Source organism: Canis lupus, chromosome 2 (assembly GCF_003254725.2).
Source record: "Canis lupus dingo isolate Sandy chromosome 2, ASM325472v2, whole genome shotgun sequence".
Lineage (NCBI taxonomy): Eukaryota > Metazoa > Chordata > Mammalia > Carnivora > Canidae > Canis > Canis lupus.
The window spans coordinates 58,839,512-58,858,321 of record NC_064244.1 but is presented as its reverse complement, the minus strand read 5'-3'; the positions used below and the strand labels follow the sequence as shown (position 1 = coordinate 58,858,321).

Here is an 18,810-nt window from a genome sequence, read left to right as displayed (position 1 = left end):
CATCCATCTACCATTTAACTATGTATCCAACCATCCAATCATCCATCCATCCAATCATTTATCTATACAACTGTCCAATCACCCATCCAATCATTCCTCCATTTAACTGTCCACTGATCTGTCCATCCATCCATCCATTCATCCATCCATCCATCCGCCCATCCATCCATCCAGTCATTCATCTATACAACTGTCCAAGCATCTATCCATCCAGTCACTTATTTATACAGCTGTTCAATCATCCATCCATCCATCCACGCATCCAATCATTCATCTATGCAACTGTCCAGTCATCCATCCCTCTATCCAACAAATGCTTCTTAAGCACTCATGTATGCCATGTGCTAGAAATACAAGTTTGAAAAATGTAGGGATTTTGTGTCCAAAGAGCCCCTGGTCTAATGGGAAAGACAAAGAGGATAAATCCCAGTCTTCAATGTAAGCATGGAAAACAGAACTTGGTTTTTCATATTTCATTTTTTGTGTTGAGCCCACATCTTTCTATACCAGTAAAGAACTCTACCCCTAGTCATGTTTCAGGCTTCCATATTCCCCCCAGAGATATGTAAAGATTCTAAGGGCTGCATAGTGCCAGGACTTTGGGAAGAAGGACCCTCTGGCCCTTAAATCATGTGCTTTCTTTTGTTTTAGCGGAGTCTTCTTGGGTCTGGCTAACACAGCCCTGAGCAAATTCTTTTGCTGGGGGCACTGTCTTCTTTCTGCAAGGCTCTCCATGGCTGCATCTGCCTATTGCAGTGATTTTTAACCTTGACTGCACATTTACATCACCCGGGCGATGTCGTGGACTGGAGCTTTCAAAACATACTGAAGTGCAGGCCCCACTCCAGACCAATTAAATCAGAAATCCCAAGAATAAGATCTGAACTTTGACATTTTAAACTACAACTTTCTTCAGAGTATTCTAATGTGTAGTCGGGGGTGAGAAGGGACAGCGAGGAAGCCCATACAACCTTCCCCTCTCCCTACTTTTCGTCTCTATTTTTCCAGCTTGGGCAAAGGGGTGAGAGAAATGTCACTTTTTAGTCTAGGGATAATCTCTTTCTATATGGGGTTCTGGATGAGACAGTTTGTCTTTGTCCAAAATCTGACCCAAGATAAAGAACAGCCAGAGATTCTGCTTTCTGCCCAGCCACACCCCTTCTTGGACAATGAACCCCTTCTTGGCTAATGAGTTGGGAGGATGTGTTTGAATGAAGGTAGATGGAGAGAGGCGGGAAGGACAGACTGGAGGGAATGCGGCAGTGGGGAGCATAACGGTGGGTGCTTGCCTGGGGCCACTTGAAGGGGTCAGTAGAGGCAACTCCTAGAGGAGGAGGTGCTGGGTGCTGTGAGAACCTAGTCTTTGTCCTGGCTGCAGGGCCACCTCCACGTGCGGCTCTCCCGCCTGGTTCCGAGCTGCTGGAGGGCATGGCCTCGCCTGGAGATGGAGCTTGTGGCCCATGCACCGTGTGGCCCGTGCACCTTCCCAGGCGGGGGCCGGACCCACAGCAAGCCTGTCCACCGCCAGGTTGTGTGGATCACAGCCACGCTGCCCTACCTTGTGCTGTTTGTGCTCCTGGTCCACGGCATCACGCTGCCCGGCGCCTCCAACGGCATCAACGCCTACCTGCACATCGACTTCTACCGCCTAAAAGAGGCCACGGTCAGTGCCCAGGGATCACCCACGCTCGGGCCGGGGTTGGGGCGGGTTCTCGGGGCAGTGGTAGGAAATCTGGTCCCAGCTCTGATGCAAATTTGCGGCGCCGCCTGGGACGGTGGACGGGGCTACAGCTTCTCCATCTGACCTGATGCCCGTTTGATTTGCACCTGACGGTCTCCCAGCTCTGATGGCCCGGGACGCTGTGGCTCCGTGGTGTCCTTGACAGACCCCTCTTTCCAAGGGGAGCAATACCCTGTCCTAGTCCTGACACCTGCCATGGCCTCCTAGTCCCCACTGAGTCACCCCAGCCTAATTCTACGCTCTAGTCCTCGCCCTGCCCTCTGCTGCCATCTCACGGTGTTGGCAGAAGCAGCCGCCTCCACAGAGGGCTCTGGGCCCTGCTGATTCCCTCCAGGCTGCCACAGCCTCCTCCACTCACTGTCCTGCCCAGAGACATGAACTAAATGAAGATGGGATGATGTGGAGTGCAGGGGGATGAGGTTGGGATCAGAGACAGTGTCAGAGGTACCCAGGGCCTTGAGCATCTTCCAGCCATGGCCGAGATCATCTCTGCCTCCTCCCTGAAGCCTGTGTCAGTGACAGCACCTCAGCACTTCCCTTCACTATTCCGAAAGGCTTCTTTTTCTTTTTTCAAAGATTTTGTTTATGTGAGAGAGAGAGAGCGAGCGCACACAAGCAGGGAGGGGGCAGAGGGAGAGAGAAGCAGACTCACCACTGAGCAGGGAGCCAGATGTGGGGCTCGATTCCAGGACCCCAGGATCATGACCTGAGCCAAGGGCAGATGCTTAACTGAGTCCCCCAAGTGCCCCCCAAAGGCTTCTTCACACTCTCTGAAACCACAGTAATCCTGGCAGGCGGGAGCAACATAGGAGGGGCACGTCTCAGTACACACCTCCCATAGCTACAATGTCCCAACACACCAGTGTTACAGTCCAATGACCAAGAGGGAAACCCATTTCCTTAGTAACCGTCAGAAAGATAACGGAGCCTAAGACTCGAACCAGTCTTGTAAATCCTGAAACAAGTCAGAGTTCTGTTTGTTTGGCACCTGTTCAAATATCCTGTCTTTCTGATGAGTAGAAACGGAGCCTGCATGCCATCTCCGGGAGCAGACCTATCCTCCTCCATCGGATTGCTTCTCTGGGTCCAGCCTCTGCTTTAGAGTAGGGGAAGCCTAGGATAACATGGTGACAGAAAACTTGCAAGTCCAAGTTGCGTGGGCCTCTCTGTCCCAGTGGGCTGGGTGTAATTACCCCCACTGTGCAGACAGGTGAGATTGGCCAGGGCTAGAAACTGGCGGGAGTAGGGGTGGGAAGGGTACCCAGATCTCCGGGCTTCCAGCCATGTGCTTTCATCACCCAGTAGTTGGAATAAGTAACCCCAGCATCCCACCTTCCCCGAGGAGTCAGCGCTGGCTGTGGGCTGGTTGAAGCTGCTGGGAATCCTTGTCCCTTTCCTGAGGATGCTGTCTGTGCAAACCCTGAGATGGTCAGACCCTTTGCCCTCACTCCATCCACGTTCTAGCCTAGAACTGTGAGTTTAGTCATTTTCTTTGAAAATCTGGGCATCAAATGACCCAGTGAGTTCCTCCAGGTTGAGCTCGTTCATGGCCACCAGAGCCAGGAGCTGCTGGAGAGGCCGTGGTCTTCTCTCCACAGTAGCTTCACGCAGGCTTCTGGGGAGGAGTTGCGTGGCTGCCCATCGCTGGTTCAGACCTCACTTCCTTGGGTCTCAGACACCCCCGGGGCTCCCCAGCCTTCCTGGAGCAGCCTTCCCCACTCTCTAGGAAGCAGGGGGTGATGGCTCTTGGCCCATTTCAGGTATGGATCGATGCAGCAACCCAGATATTTTTTTCCTTGGGGGCTGGATTTGGAGTCCTGATTGCATTTGCCAGTTACAACAAATTTGACAACAACTGCTACAGGTAAGATCCTGGCCAGGGCTCCGGAAAGCCTTAGATCCTGGGCACTGACCCCTGCAGGGATGGGAGGGAAGATTCTGGTCTGTGGACAAATGAACTCTTCTAGGGACCTTCCATGAACTCCAGAGGGGGTGTTCTGTGCACTCTGGCGTGGCCTGTGGAGGTCCTAAGGAGGGCCTCCCAGTCCAGGACACCTCTTAGACACTCAAGGTGAGAGGCTGGGAAGGTTGAGGCTACTAATGCTGGGAGGTCATGGGGACAGGGAGTTGACACAGAGGAGCACTGTGTGGCTCTCAAGAGCAGACAGCATTGTCTGTCTGTCCATCTGATGCCCAGACAGGCAAGGGCTGGTCACGCGAGAGGTGAGGGCCTGGCAGGAGCAGAAGTAAAACCGCAGGGCAGACTGGGAAGTCCACCCGGGCGGCAGAGTCAGAAGACCACATCCCGGCCCGGGTCTAGCTCAGCCTCTGACTCTGCCTCCCGAGGGCTCCGCGCTGCGAGGGCTCCGCACAGGAGCATGTGTTGGATCCGCTCCCGTCACTCTGTCGAGGGCTTGAGACGGAATCACACCACCCTCTGGCATGGGACAGAGTGAGTGGGATGAGCGCATGCCCGGGGGTCAGGCTGGAGGCCGGCCCGGGAAGTGGGGGATCAGCCTCTGCAGGAGATCGGCAAGAGCAGGGAGGGGAGGTGGAGGGGAACCTTGGAGGACAGTTGGGATTGTGATGGGTGGCCACAGAGCAGACGGCGTGCACGGTGGGGACAAGCCCGAGAGGAGCCAGCGAGGTGGGATGTCTGTGGGCCAGTGAGTTACTGGTCTGGGTTGTTCCAAGACTGCGTGCTGGGGAGTCACTGCACAGGAAGGAAGCCCGGAAGGAAGGTTGGGTCGTCTCGACAAAGCTCTTGAAGGCCTGGGTGAGAAGCTGAGAAGCAGCAGGGAGCTGCGGACAGTTTTGCTGAAGGAGGAGGCTGGTCATGTGGTTCCCCAACAAGAGTTTGATACCGGCCTCTGGTCTCAGAGTGACCCCTGGGAGCTGTCAGTCTGTTCCCTGCACCTGCAGGTCCTGAGCCAGTGGGGCGCTGGGGTCCCCGTGGCGGCAGGGAAACTGATGAAATGGTGGCATTGGAAGCAGCGGTCCCATAGACAGTGCGGGGCTGGGGGAGCCGGGTGGGGGTGTCGGGGGACTTAAGCAAATGGTGCCTTCTCTCCCCCAGGGACGCCCTGCTCACCAGCACCATCAACTGTGTCACCAGCTTCATCTCCGGGTTCGCGATCTTCTCCATCCTCGGCTACATGGCCCATGAGCACAAGGTCAACATCGAGGATGTGGCCACTGAAGGTGGGTGGGCAGAGCCACCCGCCGACGGGAGAGGGGCCAAGAGAGCCGGGAAGGGGCTTTCCCGAGGCCGTGGGAGCACGAGGGCTGGACCTGGAGGCTTCCACGCTGTCTGCTTTCTCTGAGGCCGTCGGTGGCCGTTCCAGGCCGGCCTGGCTCCTGCATGTGCCACAGAACCTTCCCCCCGTCAGGCTAGCGGGCCGGACTATGGAGCCCCTGTGCTGAGCCCCTGGCATGCCTGCTTGCGTTCTCACGGTGCTGTGAGGCACGTGTGAGTCAACTCACTTTAAAGGTGAGAAAGCTGAGACTCAGGCCCCGTGAGTTGTCCCAGGTCACCCAGCCAGTGAGCCATGGTGCTAGCATTCAGGCCCTGAGCCATCCGACTCTGGACTCTGCCCTTCCCTCCTGTTGCTCCTATTCTTATGGCCACGGAGAAGCTGAGGCCTGGGAGGAACTCATATGGACTCTGAGGACCACAGGCTTTTGAGAGTTAGAGGCTCCCCGAGGGTGTACGGGGTGCAGGGCTTGCAGCCCATAGCCTACAGCTGTCTGAGTGAAGCCCAGCTCTCAGGCCTGGCTGCTGGAGGTGAGCCTCCTTGGGACCTAAGAAACTAGGAGCTGGAGCAGCCGGTGGCACCTGTCATCCACAAACCCTTGGTCTGCCCCAGGTGACTGACCAAATATTGTGGAGTCGGCTGGGCTGATTGGGCCTCGGCTACTCTTCTGCCACCCGCATCTCAGACCCGAGGAGCCCGTCACTGACAGGTCCTCGGTGCTTCTTACAGGAGCTGGTCTGGTTTTCATCTTGTACCCAGAAGCCATTTCCACCCTGTCAGGATCCACGTTCTGGGCGGTCGTGTTCTTCATCATGCTCCTGGCTCTGGGGATTGACAGCTCAGTGAGTGACCCTGCTCAGGAGACCACGCCACACACACTGAGGGAGGGAGGCAGGGTGGGGGTGAGGTGGGCACACACTGGGCCTGACCCTCTTCACCCCACCCCACTGACTACTCGGCCTGAAGTTCCCACCTGATTCCTAGTTTCCAAGAAGCCCTAATTAAATACAAGATAGTGAGTCCTCATTCACAAAAGCAAGACTTAGATCAAGGCCGAGAACCCATAAAATCTCCAATGGCATCAAGAAATCCATACCAGAAGCTTCCATCAGATGAGCCAGCCCAGTGCCCTCCTCTCACACCTAGGGAAACTGAGTGCAGAGAGGGCGTGGGTGGAACTTTTCTCGCACCAAGCACTGTTTCCATTAGAGTTCATCACCAGCCACCAACGAAAACACTTGGTGTCTCATTGGTTTCTTAGAACCTTTTATTGTACCCACACGCAAGAGTAGATTTCCTGGCCTCTCTGTGTCTGTGCCCATCTTTGGTAAGTTTGCAAGAAGTCTTGGGGTAGCGCTGGCGAATGAGGGTCCTCTTACGCCTCTTCCTTTCGTCGGCCCATCTGCCAGGAGCAGTGTGTTGAGTAGGATTGTGAGGCCTCTTCCAGGCTCATAGGAAGGAACACTGAATGTGGGTAACATGGTGTGCGGAGGGTAGAGGAGACGCGTAGAGGTGGCATGCGTGCTTCCTGTCTGCCATCCCAGGCGTGCGGTGTCACTTAAGTAAGCACATGACTGTTACTCACCGGTGACCCTTTCAGACTGGCCTTTGAGATGCCCTTGCTTGACAGTTGGAAAGGCAGCCAGAAATCCTTGTCAGACACTGCTGCCTAAAGTTCCAGGAAGCCTTTTACTTATATGCAAATAGATTACAGGGGTGAGTGGTTTGGCATTTTACCCTCCCCCCGCCCCACACACCCTCCTGGGCTCATCAGTCCCCCTCTCAGGTCAGGCAGGGCCTGGGGCAGGAGACAGGGACCTGCTGATCAGAGGGAGACAAGGGTTGCCTCTCCAGCCTCCTTCACATAGTTTCTGAGTTCCAAGTTGGGTTGAGAGCAAGGCAGAGTGGGGTGAAGAGGGGGAGGAGGGCGAGGCTGCCACCAGGGTGCCTGAGTCCCCCTGCCCCCCAAGGCTTCGGGAGGTCGGAAGGAGCCTGGGACCTGAGACTCAGGTGTGGACAGCCCCTCATACCTGCTCCTCACTCTGCCTGGCTCCGTCCAGATGGGAGGCATGGAGGCCGTCATCACCGGCCTGGCGGACGATTTCCAGGTCCTGAAGAGACACCGGAAGCTCTTCACATTTGGTGTCACCTTTGGGACCTTCCTCCTGGCCCTGTTCTGCATAACCAAGGTGAGGGGGCCTGGGCTCTGGGTCACCTGGAGCTCCTGGGGCTGCAGTTCAATCCAATGCAGCCAGGAATTCCCAGTCTTGGGGCTAGGGAGGGGGTCAGGGTGAGTTCAGGGGAGACCACGACGTGATGGTGGGACCTGGCAACCTCAGCCCTGCAGCCTGACCACCCCCCTAACCCCCGGCTACACCCAGGCGTCCTCAGTCTCCCAGCTCTGAGCCTGAAGAATTCCAGGCAACTCTTCCCAACTGCTGATCTGTTTGAGGGGCAGCAGAAGCCCCTGTGAAAGCCAGCTCACTTGTTACTGGCGGAAATACCCAGCCTCAGACCTTTGCTACAATGCAAATATGTAACATCAAGACAATACCCCCACAACCCTGTCACCCGCCTTCTCGGACAGGGTTCTGAGCCAGTGGGACAGTGGACAGGTGAGTCGGGATGGATGTGACAGTCGGTGGCCATTTCTGGCCCGCACAGCCTCAGGCTCTGTGTCCCCATGCCCAGGGTGGGATGTACGTGCTGACCCTGCTGGACACCTTTGCGGCGGGGACCTCCATTCTGTTTGCTGTGCTCATGGAAGCCATCGGAGTCTCCTGGTTCTATGGTACGTGGGGGGCCCGGAGCGCGTGGAAGAGCCTCAGTCACCACCTGGAGATGCGAAGGGGCTGTCCATTTCCAGGGGTGCCACTGCTGATTCCAGAGCAGAGCAAGTGGCTTCTTGGATTCAGCTCTCCCACCCCCCAGCTCATCTTTGCATTTTAACAGGAAGCTGCAGAAACCTCCAGGGGCACCCAGTGCCAGCTTTTAGGGAGCAACGCCCAGGAAGCTGCTGCTCCCCAAGCCGTGCAATCCCTTCTAGAATAGGGTTGCCACACTTAGCAAATAGAAGACAAGACACCCAGTTAACCTTGAATTTCAGATAAACAAAGAGTAATTGTTTTAGGGTGAGCGCGTCCCAACTATGGGATGCACAACTAAAATTGTTTTCGTTGTCTCTCTGAAATTCAGCCGTAACCGGGTGTCTCGAATTTTCTCTGGCAGCCTTATTCTGGAGGTGAATGGGGAGCACGTGTCACAAATTGTCACATGCGTCCCAACTGTTCCTTTCTTTCCCCCACGGGTCACACCAAAGAGTTAATCAGTGTGAGGCTGGACTCTTCTGTCAGAGAAAGGGCAGGCCAAGAGCCGTGCACGCTGCGGTCACTGTTCTAAGCGACCCGGAGCCAGGCTGCCCGGCTCTGTTACCTGGGCATGTCCTCCCGCTCCCGGGGCACTGCTCTCCCTCTGGAAAAATAAATCGGAGTGGCACATAAAAGGGCAATACGGTGTATTTTTTAAAATCTTTAATTGAAGTATAGCTGACCCAGAGGGTCGCGTTAGTTTCAGGTGTGCGACGCAGTGATTGGACACCCTGTACGTCCCTCGGCGCTCGCCACGCCGGTGGTGTTACCATCTGTCACTCAACGGCTTTCCCGCAGTGTCAGTCTTCTCTTCCCAGGCCCCACGACTGACTTATTTAGAAGCTGGAAGCGTGTGCCCCCTCATCTCCTTTATCTGTCACTGGTGCCCCCCCACCCAGCTCCCCTCTGGCCACCACCAGTTCATTCCATGCAGTGAAGCCTCTGGTTTTTTGTTTGTCTCTTTTTTGCTTTGTTCCCTCGTTTTGTGGTTTAGATTCCACCTGTGAGTGAGGTCACGCGGCGTCCCCTGTCTGTGACTGACCCACTCCACGTAGGGGCGTCCTCCACCTAGGCCCGGCTGTGTCCTCCGCGCCTGCCGGGTGGCCGGGCCCGGGTCTCCTAAGTGCCGGGGAGCCGGGGTCTTGCCCCACACCCCACCCCCTCCAGGGGCCTGGCCCTCACGGAGGGCAGCACAGGCGGCCCCTGGGGCTCTTCGGGGCAGGGGGTGGGCCGTGTGACCGGCCTGCCCCGTGTCCCCTGTGTGCCCAGGTGTGGACAGGTTCAGCAACGACATCCAGCAGATGATGGGCTTCAAGCCGGGCCTCTACTGGAGACTGTGCTGGAAGTTTGTCAGCCCCGCCTTCCTCCTGGTGTGTACCGGTGGCCGTGGGGGCTGGGTCTGGGCTGGGGACACGGGCATCTCTGCTTCTTAGGGAGGAGGTTCCGGGACTCAGAGCCCCCAACCCCGGTCACGCCCGCGGGTGCTCCCAGCCGGGAGGCTTCCACGTGGCCGGGTCTCAGGGGGCCGGGTCCCCAGGGGGCTGTGCGCGCCACCCCTCGGCCGGCTCCACGGTCGCCTTCTCATTGCTCTTGTGTCCTTGTTGTCATCATTTGCTTCTTGCTCTCTTCCTCCTTCTCCACCTCCTTTTCTCTGTTCCCGCCTCCCTTCTTTGCTGCCTTTTCTGTGCTCCCTGCGCCCACGGCCTCGCCTCCCGGGCTCCCGCCGCTTCCCGTCGCCTCTCCCCATCCCGGTCTCTCCTCCCTCCGTCCTTCCTCTGTCCCCGCAGTTTGTGGTGGTGGTGAGTGTCATCAACTTCAAGCCGCTCAACTACGACGACTACGTCTTCCCGCTCTGGGCCAACTGGGTCGGGTGGGGCATCGCGCTCTCCTCCATGGTGCTGGTCCCCGCCTACGGCATCTACAAGTTCTTCAGCATTCGGGGCTCCCTTCGGGAGGTGAGCTCAGGGCAGGGACTGGGAGAGCGGCCATCGCCAGTCCCCCGGTGACATGAGAGAGGGTGGACACCCCGACGCGGACCCCAGAGCCCCCCCCCCCCCGTGTTCTCACGCGTAGCAGTACGGACCTGGGGAAGAAGAAGGGAGCGCTTGGCAAGGTGCCCGCCGAAGACGGGGTTCACCGCCTGCCCCCTGCTGTCAGGTTCTGTGTCACAGGAGCATATGGCCTCCTGCGTCCCTGCCATTGTATTTACATGAGGAGGGGCCACTCACCCCTCGAGCCCCCTTCTGAGGTTTGTCGGGTCCCGCATGTCCCCATCTCCCAGTCTGAGCTGAGCTGGCGGTGGCCTGGCCATCTCGGCTTCTTGCCCGCCTCCTTCCTGAACCTGACGCCTTCCAGCCTGGACCAGAGATTTCCAAAATACATCTTCTTCTTTTACTTGTGTGCACGTACACGGAGAAGGGTTTAGGAAAGAGTGCCTTTGCTCTGAAACCATGTCTGTCCTATTTGGTTTTCTAAAAATGCCCTTTCTTTTATAAATATTCGTGCCAGTCTTCGCCTCGCGTCCTTACTTTGCAAGGTGAAGCGTCCACTCCCCCACCGCCATGCCCTCACCTCCCAGCTCCTTGCTGCCAGGCTGCTGGGCACTAGATGGAGCCCCCAGAGCTCACATTCTAACCAGGGGACGGGCAGACAAATGAGGACGTCAGGAAGCCAGCCGGCCAGGGCCAGGGACTGAGGGAAGAGGGTCCGGGCGGGCTGTGTCTGCCCCTCCCCCAGTGCCTTGTGACCTGTTCCTGCCCTTGAGCCTCTGGGCCACCAGGGGGACCTGTGTTCTGCGAGCTCATCCTGGAGGTGGGAACCAGCATCTGCCTTGAGCTTTTCCTTTTTCACACTCCGGGAGGGCTTCCCACCGGGCCAGGATGTGTCATTGATCCAAAAGCATTCCCTGAGTCCCCGCCGTGGGAGGCCTGCCCGACCCCCTGTACCCCCACTGCGCTCCCAGCTTGTCCTCTGCAGCATCAGTCCCGACCGTGGTTTCGGAATTGCCCGTGTGTTTCCGTGGCCCAGGGCCAGCCCTTCCGAGGCACCGTGGGCTCCCCCAGAGCAGAGGCCGCGTGCGGCTCCCTGGCTTCTGGGGCCCCAGGGCCTCACCTAGCGTCTGACCGCAGTAGTTGGCCCGATAAACCTTGACTGGGTAGTTGACTCAAAGGGGACGCACCTGCGCCACAGACAGGGCCAGGACGTGTCTCGTACGGACCTCACACGCTGTTCATGCGGGACTTCAGGGCCAAAGAGCAGGTGGCCTTTATCCGGGGGTGGCTGCTGGGCTGCCCCTGGGCCTGGCTGAGACCTCCTCCCTGTCCATCTTCTCACAGAGGCTGGCCTATGGCATCACCCCGGAGAACGAGCATCACCTGGTGGCGCAGAGGGACGTCAGGCAGTTCCAGGTAGGTGGCGGCCGGGGCGTTCTGCGGAGGGGGCTGCGGCACGGGCCCTCCCTGCTGCCCGCCGTGTGCTGGCCGCACACCCACCCGCCACAAACCCCGGCAGCTGTGGGCCGAGCCTCGGGGGTGTGGTGCCAGGAAGGGGGGGCTGTCTTCTGCTTCCACCAGCTTCTGCCTGCCCCCCTGCTCCTTGGTCCTGGGAACCAAATGCCGGATCTTTCCTAAGCTGTATTCTCCCTCCGAGTGGCCGTCGCACCAGGCTGGGGATCTCTTATCTTGAAGGAGGAGCGGCAGGTGCATCAGTAACACGTTGACCTAAGCCCTTCTCCCTTAAAGTCCTTGGGGCTGGGAAGTGGGGGAGGGTCCTGGTGAGCCCCCTGTTTCAGACTTGCCGTGTGACATTAGGAGGCTGCTTCGCCCTTTCTGGGCCTAAGTGACAGTCAGGTAACCAGCCTGCGTGTTCCCGGGGGACTTTGGAGCGAGTGGGTGTGTCCCCCGCCAGTCCCGTGCTCCTGGCTGCCCTTCCCGGCGGGCCCCTGGTCCTCTGGGTCCCCGGCCGCCCCGGCCCTGCCGTAAAGGCCTGTCGTCTTGGTCCGCAGCTGCAGCACTGGCTGGCCATCTGACCCGGCCCGAGGAGGAGGCTGCTGTGCCCACGCCCAGGTCCAAGGCTTCGCTACCACCCCGGACACAGCCTTGGCAATCCTCTCCTGAAAGATGTTCTTTCCGTCCTTCTTCCTCTTTCCCAGTTGCAAATGGTTCAGTGACCTGGTTTTTATTCACCTTCTGTTCATCTGGCCTGGGGGCTTTGGGTTTCGATTGGAAAAGCCTCGAGGGAGAAGAGGAGGGGAGGGAACAGGATGAAGGACTTCTGCAAAACCTCTTTTGTTTTGAGAAGGTCTCGCGCAGCCTGGGATCTGGCCCAAGCTGAGCCCCAGGCTCGGGAGCGTTGCCCACCACGTTTGCTTGCACTTTGGGTCACAGGAGAAATCCTGTCCGCCAGGTCAGAGAAGGGATGTTCCCTTTGGTCAGATGCCATAGAACCAAACACAGACAAAAAGCCCAGCTGGGTCTAAGGCAGGGGATCCTCTTTCCCTTGCCACCCAGTCAACGCTGTGGATCTGAACGTTGGTCAGGGAGCTTGGGTTGGTTTGTCCCCATCAGGGGCCTGTGGACAGGTGCTTTGGGGGATCGTGAGCAGAAACCTTCATAGTTAGTTTTCACTCTGGCTAAGCTGAGTCTGACGTGTGTGTGTTCTGGAACATTCTTCCAGCTTCTGGTGGTCAGATGGTCCAGAGCCATGGATGTCACGAGGCAAAAATGTAGATGAGCCCCAGTGAGCAGGTTCTGCAGATACTTCTGAGCTCAGAGAGGCCACATGGGGGTCTTGCTCTGTCGGGCACACAGGGCCCAGAAACCCATATGTGGCTTCTGAGACCATCTGGGGGACTTGGGACAGGAAGTCAGCAGAGCCAGAAGTGTGTCTCTACCATGGAATTTTCTGCCATCCTCACAGGGCCAGGCGGATGCCCAAGGGCACCCTGACAGGCTCTTTGTTTATTTGTTGTCCACAGACACCTGCAAAGCCTCCCCTGGGGGATCCCACCCAGCAGGGTCCCCGGCTCTCACGTGATGGGGGGTTGGCCCTGAAAACTCTCTTTGTGTCTCTTCGTGATCTGGACTTGGCATCTGAGGGCAGAGTGGAGCCAAGTACATAGCAACCGGGTCATTCAAGTCAAGGGGAGAATATTCTGAGTTGATGGAGCAGGTGGGTGGTTTTAGAGAATTTCCGGCTTGACTTCTGCTACACTTCGCGCCTGGCGCCCTCTGGTGGTGGTAGTGGTTCGTTTCAGCTCATTCAGAGTACGGATTCGGAGTTTGGAGGCATCTGTTTGGGGTTTCTGTTTGGGGTTTGAATCTCTTATGCCCTCGCTAGACATCGAGATTCAGAGGTTCTTGTTGTGACTGTGGAAGCCCCTGTTGAAGACTCTTGGACCATAAATAAATAAAGAGGCCATTCATCCTGGGAGTGTAGGCAGACACACATCTGGAAGGTGCTTTGCGTAAGGCTGGGGTGTCCCTGAGCCCATCAATCAATCGTCCAGTTTGCAGAAGAGGGTTATGTGGGGGCCATCTGGGGCAGGGAGACGGTTTTCTCTCTGAAGGTCTTGAGATTTCCCTGCTAAGTCTGTGTCCTTGGGTTTTCTTCTTTTCTTTTCTTTTCTTTCTTTCTTTCTTTCTTTCTTTCTTTCTTCTTTCTTTCTTTCTTTCTTTCTTTCTTCTTTCTTTCTTTCTTTCTTTCTTTTTCTTTCTTTCTTTTTCTTTCTTTCTTTTTTTTTTTGAGAAAAGAGGAAAAATCAGAAGACTTTTGATCTTTTCATGTAAAAAGGCCAGCTCAAAGTCTAAGGCAGTCCAGGTGGCAGGGGTCTTGGACCACTATGGAAGGCGGGACGTGGGAGTGAGTGGAGCATCCCACAGAGTGGAGCATCCCACAGAGTGGAACATCCCACAGAGTGGAACAGTAAGGTGGGAGTTTGGGAGGCAAGGGTAGGGTGACCCATCATGCGTGCGGCCTGGTCCCCTAAGTGACTTTGAATCCTCCTGTGCAGGGCAACTGCTCTCTTGGTGTTACAGCTGGTTTTCCACAAAGTGTTTTCATCCCTGTCTCCTCCCATCTTCTCAGTGAGGACAGCAGGGCCGGTCTCTGCCCCCATTTCCCAGATGGGAACACCAAGGCCCAGCATTTCGGGCACTCTTGGTCAAGCTTTCTCAGCTACCAAGGGGTCAGTCAGACCCACAAGTCAGATCCCCTGCCTCTCAGCCCAGAGCCCTCTGAAATCCCCTGCACACTATGGTTTACACCACCCAGGGCTGTCGTTAAAATTAAAACCCCCAGTCAAGCGGCCAGGGAGGGTTTCTTAGCAAAAGAACAATGTGTGGGAGGAAGGGAAGAGGGGAGAGGATGTCATTTGTTCTCAGCTAGCTGGTTGCCAGAGGAAACCATGTAGCTGCCCCCTTTTTGATGAACGCGATCGCTCTGGGGAACAGCAGGGTGTGCAAGCTGAGTCTAGCTGGCTGAAATGAGGGTGAACAGAAAAACCTGTAAATATATCAGAGTTGGGACACACTACAGAGAGAACCTGCAGTTTTCTCTTTGCCACCTGCCCGCGGCCTTTCTGCTGCCAGACATTTGTCCCAAGGGTGAATCGGAGATGTGGTGCTAGCTGACCCAACACCAAACCAACGCAATGGTGCTGCTTGTGGCGGGAGTTGGCTCCTGAGCCTGGAGTGAGGGAGGGTCTGGTCCCAAGCCCAGGACTCCCCCTGCGGGGGTAGGACCCAGGAAGCCCTTGGAAGTTCTCATGGAGGTGCTGGCAGACACTCTGGGCTCACCTTCCACCCACACTTAATGGAGGGGAGTATGTCCTTTATCCTAAGTAATGTTTGGCTTCTTTTTTGTGGCCTTTTTTTTGATAGCAGAGGTGACCCGACACGAGGGTGCTCCTGTGTACTGTATATGACCACTTTTGCATTATATCAGATTTTTAAAGGATTATTATTTTCCATGAAATGTACAATATCTGTTTAAGACCACCGCCGTTAGCATCTACTCAATGTCTAGTGCCTCCGTGTCCACCTGTTAGTGGGTCTTCCTTCTAGATGCAAATGAGACAAAGGAGAAAGGGGGAGCTGCTAACTCTTGCCAAACATCCTGCTGAATACAAGTCCCCGAAGCTGCCTTAATTCTCAGGCGGCGGCCCCGCCCATGGGGTCAGCGGCCTCTGGGGCCTCTGGGCGTAGGACCAGTGATGCGGCCCTGTGATGGAGACCGGGGCATTCTTACCAAAGAAGTCATTTCTTAGCAGAGAAGCCCGCTGAGCTCGTTTCATGTGTTTATTTCCTTTGAAAGCCGTGGGATGGAGAAGAACAGAGAGAGGTGTGGTGCAGTAGACCCAGCACAGCGTTCAGAGCTGCTCGGGTCTGGATCTGCAGCTGCCCAGCCGGGCTCCTGGGGAGGGGAGAGCTTTGTCTCTCGGGGCTTCAGGGCTCTTTGTCTGCACAAGCAAGGGTTGGATCAGATAATCAAAGGTCCCAACCGGCTAAAAAAATTTCTTGTCTCCATGACAATGTTCTTGTGCTAAATTTACAGGGAAGGAAGCACATCGTTTATTGTAGGACTTTCCAGAATGATCTGGTGACCAACAATCTGTTGAGTAGAGAAATGCCAGATTTCTGACCTCCAAAATTTAGATTTTTCTGGACATTTCAGTAGTTCTTCCTTCTCCGATATGTTTTCAACTGATGCCAGAAACACTTGGTATTAAAAAAAAAATCCAACCCTTTTGTTTTGAGGATTTTGAGGGTGACATGTCATGCCCTTGTGAGTCCCAGGATCCATAGCTGTGCGGGTGTCAGCATAGTTACCGCTGCAATGTCAGAAGCCACCAAGACACTGGTGAATGTGAAGTTGCTTTTAGGGTACCTGCCCTCATCCCTCTGTTTCTCCACTTCTGTGTAAATAAGGATTGTTCCAGGGGTGCCCTCTCTGTGTCACAGACTGTTCCAATGTCATGCAGGTTTCTATGTCTGGTGTGGATTTATTTTAAAAGCTGTTCTCTTCGTGGAAAAATAAGTGTACAGAATAATAAAAGATATTTCCTGTGCCATGTATCTGGTAGTGGGTTCTTTCTGTCATGGAGGTAAAATGCTATGAATTATGTAAGGCCAAGAGGTGTGTCTGTGATCGGCCTCCAGCTAGTAAAGAAGAGCTTCTGGTCATAGTGGTCCACCTCTCACCCAAATAACTCTTTGTATAACCCATGGAACAGGAGGCTGGAGGGGTTAAACCTATAATCCCAGCTCCCAGAGTCACATATATTTTTATTTTTATTTAACTATTTTTTGAAATGCAAGCTACTAAAATAGCTACATTGGTTTTATTTCCGAAGATGTGTTTTTATTTAAATAGAAAATGGATACCAAGTAACACCAAGTTAGGTATCCAGCTTTGCTTTTGCATTTCTAGGACTGAATTTCAAGGGGATCAGAACCTTCAATTGAATTACATTCAGTGCACAATCTTTTATATCATGTGTGCATTTTTCTAGGGAGAGAAGGATACATTAATGCATAGGTCCTTGTTGCTAAGTACTATTGTTACTTTTAATAATCATTGTTATTAGTTTCTATTTTTGATTATTATTATTGACAAAAAAGCAACCCAATCTAGGTCTCCAAATATGTAAAGGCTGTCAGGAAATGGGTGGTGAACCCCTGGGCTGAATTGAAACCCTTAATAGGAAGTCCAAGAAGAGAGCTTAGAAGATTAGACCAGAACAGAGAATGGGCTGGAAGTGGTAGGCTTCCCATCACTGGAGATTTGCAAGCAGATGGCAGACAGTGTGTCTTGGGTAGGTTAAGGAGAGGACTCGGTGTCCCACAGGGGTGGGGGAGAAGTTGCACAACCTCTAACGTCCCTTCCATGGAGCTGCTTTTTGGAGCGTCACGAGCCCAGCCTCGTGCAGCAGCACTGGGACAGGCAAACACACGCCCGCCCGCCGAGGAGCTTGGGTGGGGAGTGATTTGGCCTGTCCGGTTGCAGTTGGGGAGACATCCCGGGGAGGGTATTAGGATTCTGATCATTTTGTTTTAACTCCAGAATCAGGGTTAGCGTTTATTATAATGAATCAAACAAAAAGCAGCCACGTTTCTAGCCTTCCCTTTGTGCGTGCTGACATTTAGTGAGTAAGTGGCCCTGCGGGGGTAGTGGAGGGAGGTTGGGCCAGAAGCAGAAAGGGCAGCTCTGCTGGGGACGATGGGGCACCTGGCAACCCTGGCTGCCACCCTGTGCCCTAGGCTGACAAGTGTGGCAGGGGAAGCCTCACAGGTGAGCTTCGCTTTTGGCAACCAGTAGGCTTTTCAGTTTTTCCCCAATTTAATCACACCCCTGTCCTACTTCCAGAGAGACAGTTCCATTTCTGTCCCCTTCCAAAGGCACCGATGTGTGTGAGGCACTCCCTTTGGGCCTCAAGTTGTTCATCTGTACAATGGGTTGGGAGTTATTAAAACTATTTATGAATGGACTTCAAAAAATTTCGGAACCTTTTGGAATTAAATGCAAATTTTGTCTGATGGGTTTGTGTCTACTCCTCCGGGAGAGAGAATGCATACGTTCATCAGATTCTCAGATGGTTCCGACTCACGAAGATATTTATCTATTACCGTTGGGGGCCTCTCTCTCCCCTGGTGAGATGCAGTATCTTTCTCTGTCTCCAGCCCCAGCCAAACCAGGATGACAGCAGAGCTTATTTCTAAAGTCAGTCACCTCATTCATGTTGAGTTTTCATTTATTCATCCCACATCTAACATGTCCTTTGTCTTCCCAATAGTGACCCCGTGAGGTAGGTGGTGACAAGCACAATGTGCCCACTGAGCAGATGGGGAAATTAAGGGCTTGGGGCTGACAGGTGACCCACTCAGGGACACACAGCCACTGAAGGACAAGTGCTTGCTCTCCGCATTGTGGGATGTCCTCTGGAAATGAGGTGGGGAGATAAGTCCTGGCAGGTTCCCTGAGCTGTGGGAAAGGACAGTGGGGCCATGATGACTTGGATTTCAAGGGAGGATGTGTTGCAAGAGGAGACTGGGCAGTTGATTTTGTCACATAGCCTCCAGCGGAGTAGTTAAGGTGGTGTGGATGGGTCACTGTTGTTAGGAGTCAGGCTATGGAAAAGTTTCAGAGCCCCCTTGGGATCAGCTACTCTGATGTTATGACTGAGTCACATTAGCAAAGTCAACATGAAACGCTGGTTTCCCCATCAATAGAATGAAAGAGTTGGATTAGGGATATTCTAATTAGGTGAGAATATCGATTTTGATGCTATAGTCTCCAGGAGCTGTCACAGTGCTGATGGACTAATTCACACTAAGATGTGAATGACTACTTTTCTAGGCAGACACTAATAGACAGAGGTGTTTGTTGCTGCCTTTCATTCATCTTACAGATTCCATGCAGCGGTCAGCATTTTCTGTAAAGGCCTCTGACAACTATTCACCTCTGCTATTATAGCATGAAAGTAGCTTTATTTATGAAACAGGCCAGTGGCTGGATTTGGCCTGTGGTTTGTGGTTTGCTCCAATCTGGTGGGGCTTGGGGTCAGACTAGCCCTGGGTTTGAATCCCCCTCTTACCACCTCCTGCCATGGAATCCTGGACACAAATACCTAAGGCTTCCTAGTCTCTGAAGGCAGAATAAGCCTGCATGAGAGTCATCAAGAGGGTCAGATGAGACATTGTGCCCTTACAAGCAACCTCCCTGAAGCCGCGGTGGCTGCCTCCAAACCCTGGTTGCATCACTCTGTAGTGTGAAAACTTGAGCAAGTTTCTCTAGCTTCCCTCTGCTTCAGTTTATCATTTCTGCATGAGAGTGACAGTAGTGACACCCGATGGGGCCGTGGGGAGGGCTGAATGTTAATATTGTGTCCAGAATGGTGCCTCTCTGCAGTTCGTTGTTTTGTGTCTGGTGCACGTCAGCCCCGTGATGAAAG

At 54.6% G+C, this 18,810-nt stretch overlaps 1 protein-coding gene across 1 annotated transcript in view; it reads left to right on the top strand.

Annotated features, from left to right (window-relative positions):
- Positions 1-15,934, top strand: part of SLC6A2 (solute carrier family 6 member 2) — a 47,561-nt gene extending 31,627 nt beyond the window's left edge. The window contains exons 5-14 of the mRNA XM_025447946.3: positions 1,529-1,663; positions 3,502-3,605; positions 4,818-4,942; positions 5,725-5,837; positions 7,056-7,184; positions 7,687-7,786; positions 9,132-9,232; positions 9,650-9,817; positions 11,198-11,269; positions 11,866-15,934. Of these exons, the coding sequence (XP_025303731.2) occupies positions 1,529-1,663; positions 3,502-3,605; positions 4,818-4,942; positions 5,725-5,837; positions 7,056-7,184; positions 7,687-7,786; positions 9,132-9,232; positions 9,650-9,817; positions 11,198-11,269; positions 11,866-11,889 (1,071 nt within the window). The 3' untranslated portion in view covers positions 11,890-15,934. The remainder of the gene's footprint in view (positions 1-1,528; positions 1,664-3,501; positions 3,606-4,817; positions 4,943-5,724; positions 5,838-7,055; positions 7,185-7,686; positions 7,787-9,131; positions 9,233-9,649; positions 9,818-11,197; positions 11,270-11,865) is intronic.
- Positions 15,935-18,810: the final 2,876 nt, after the last annotated feature.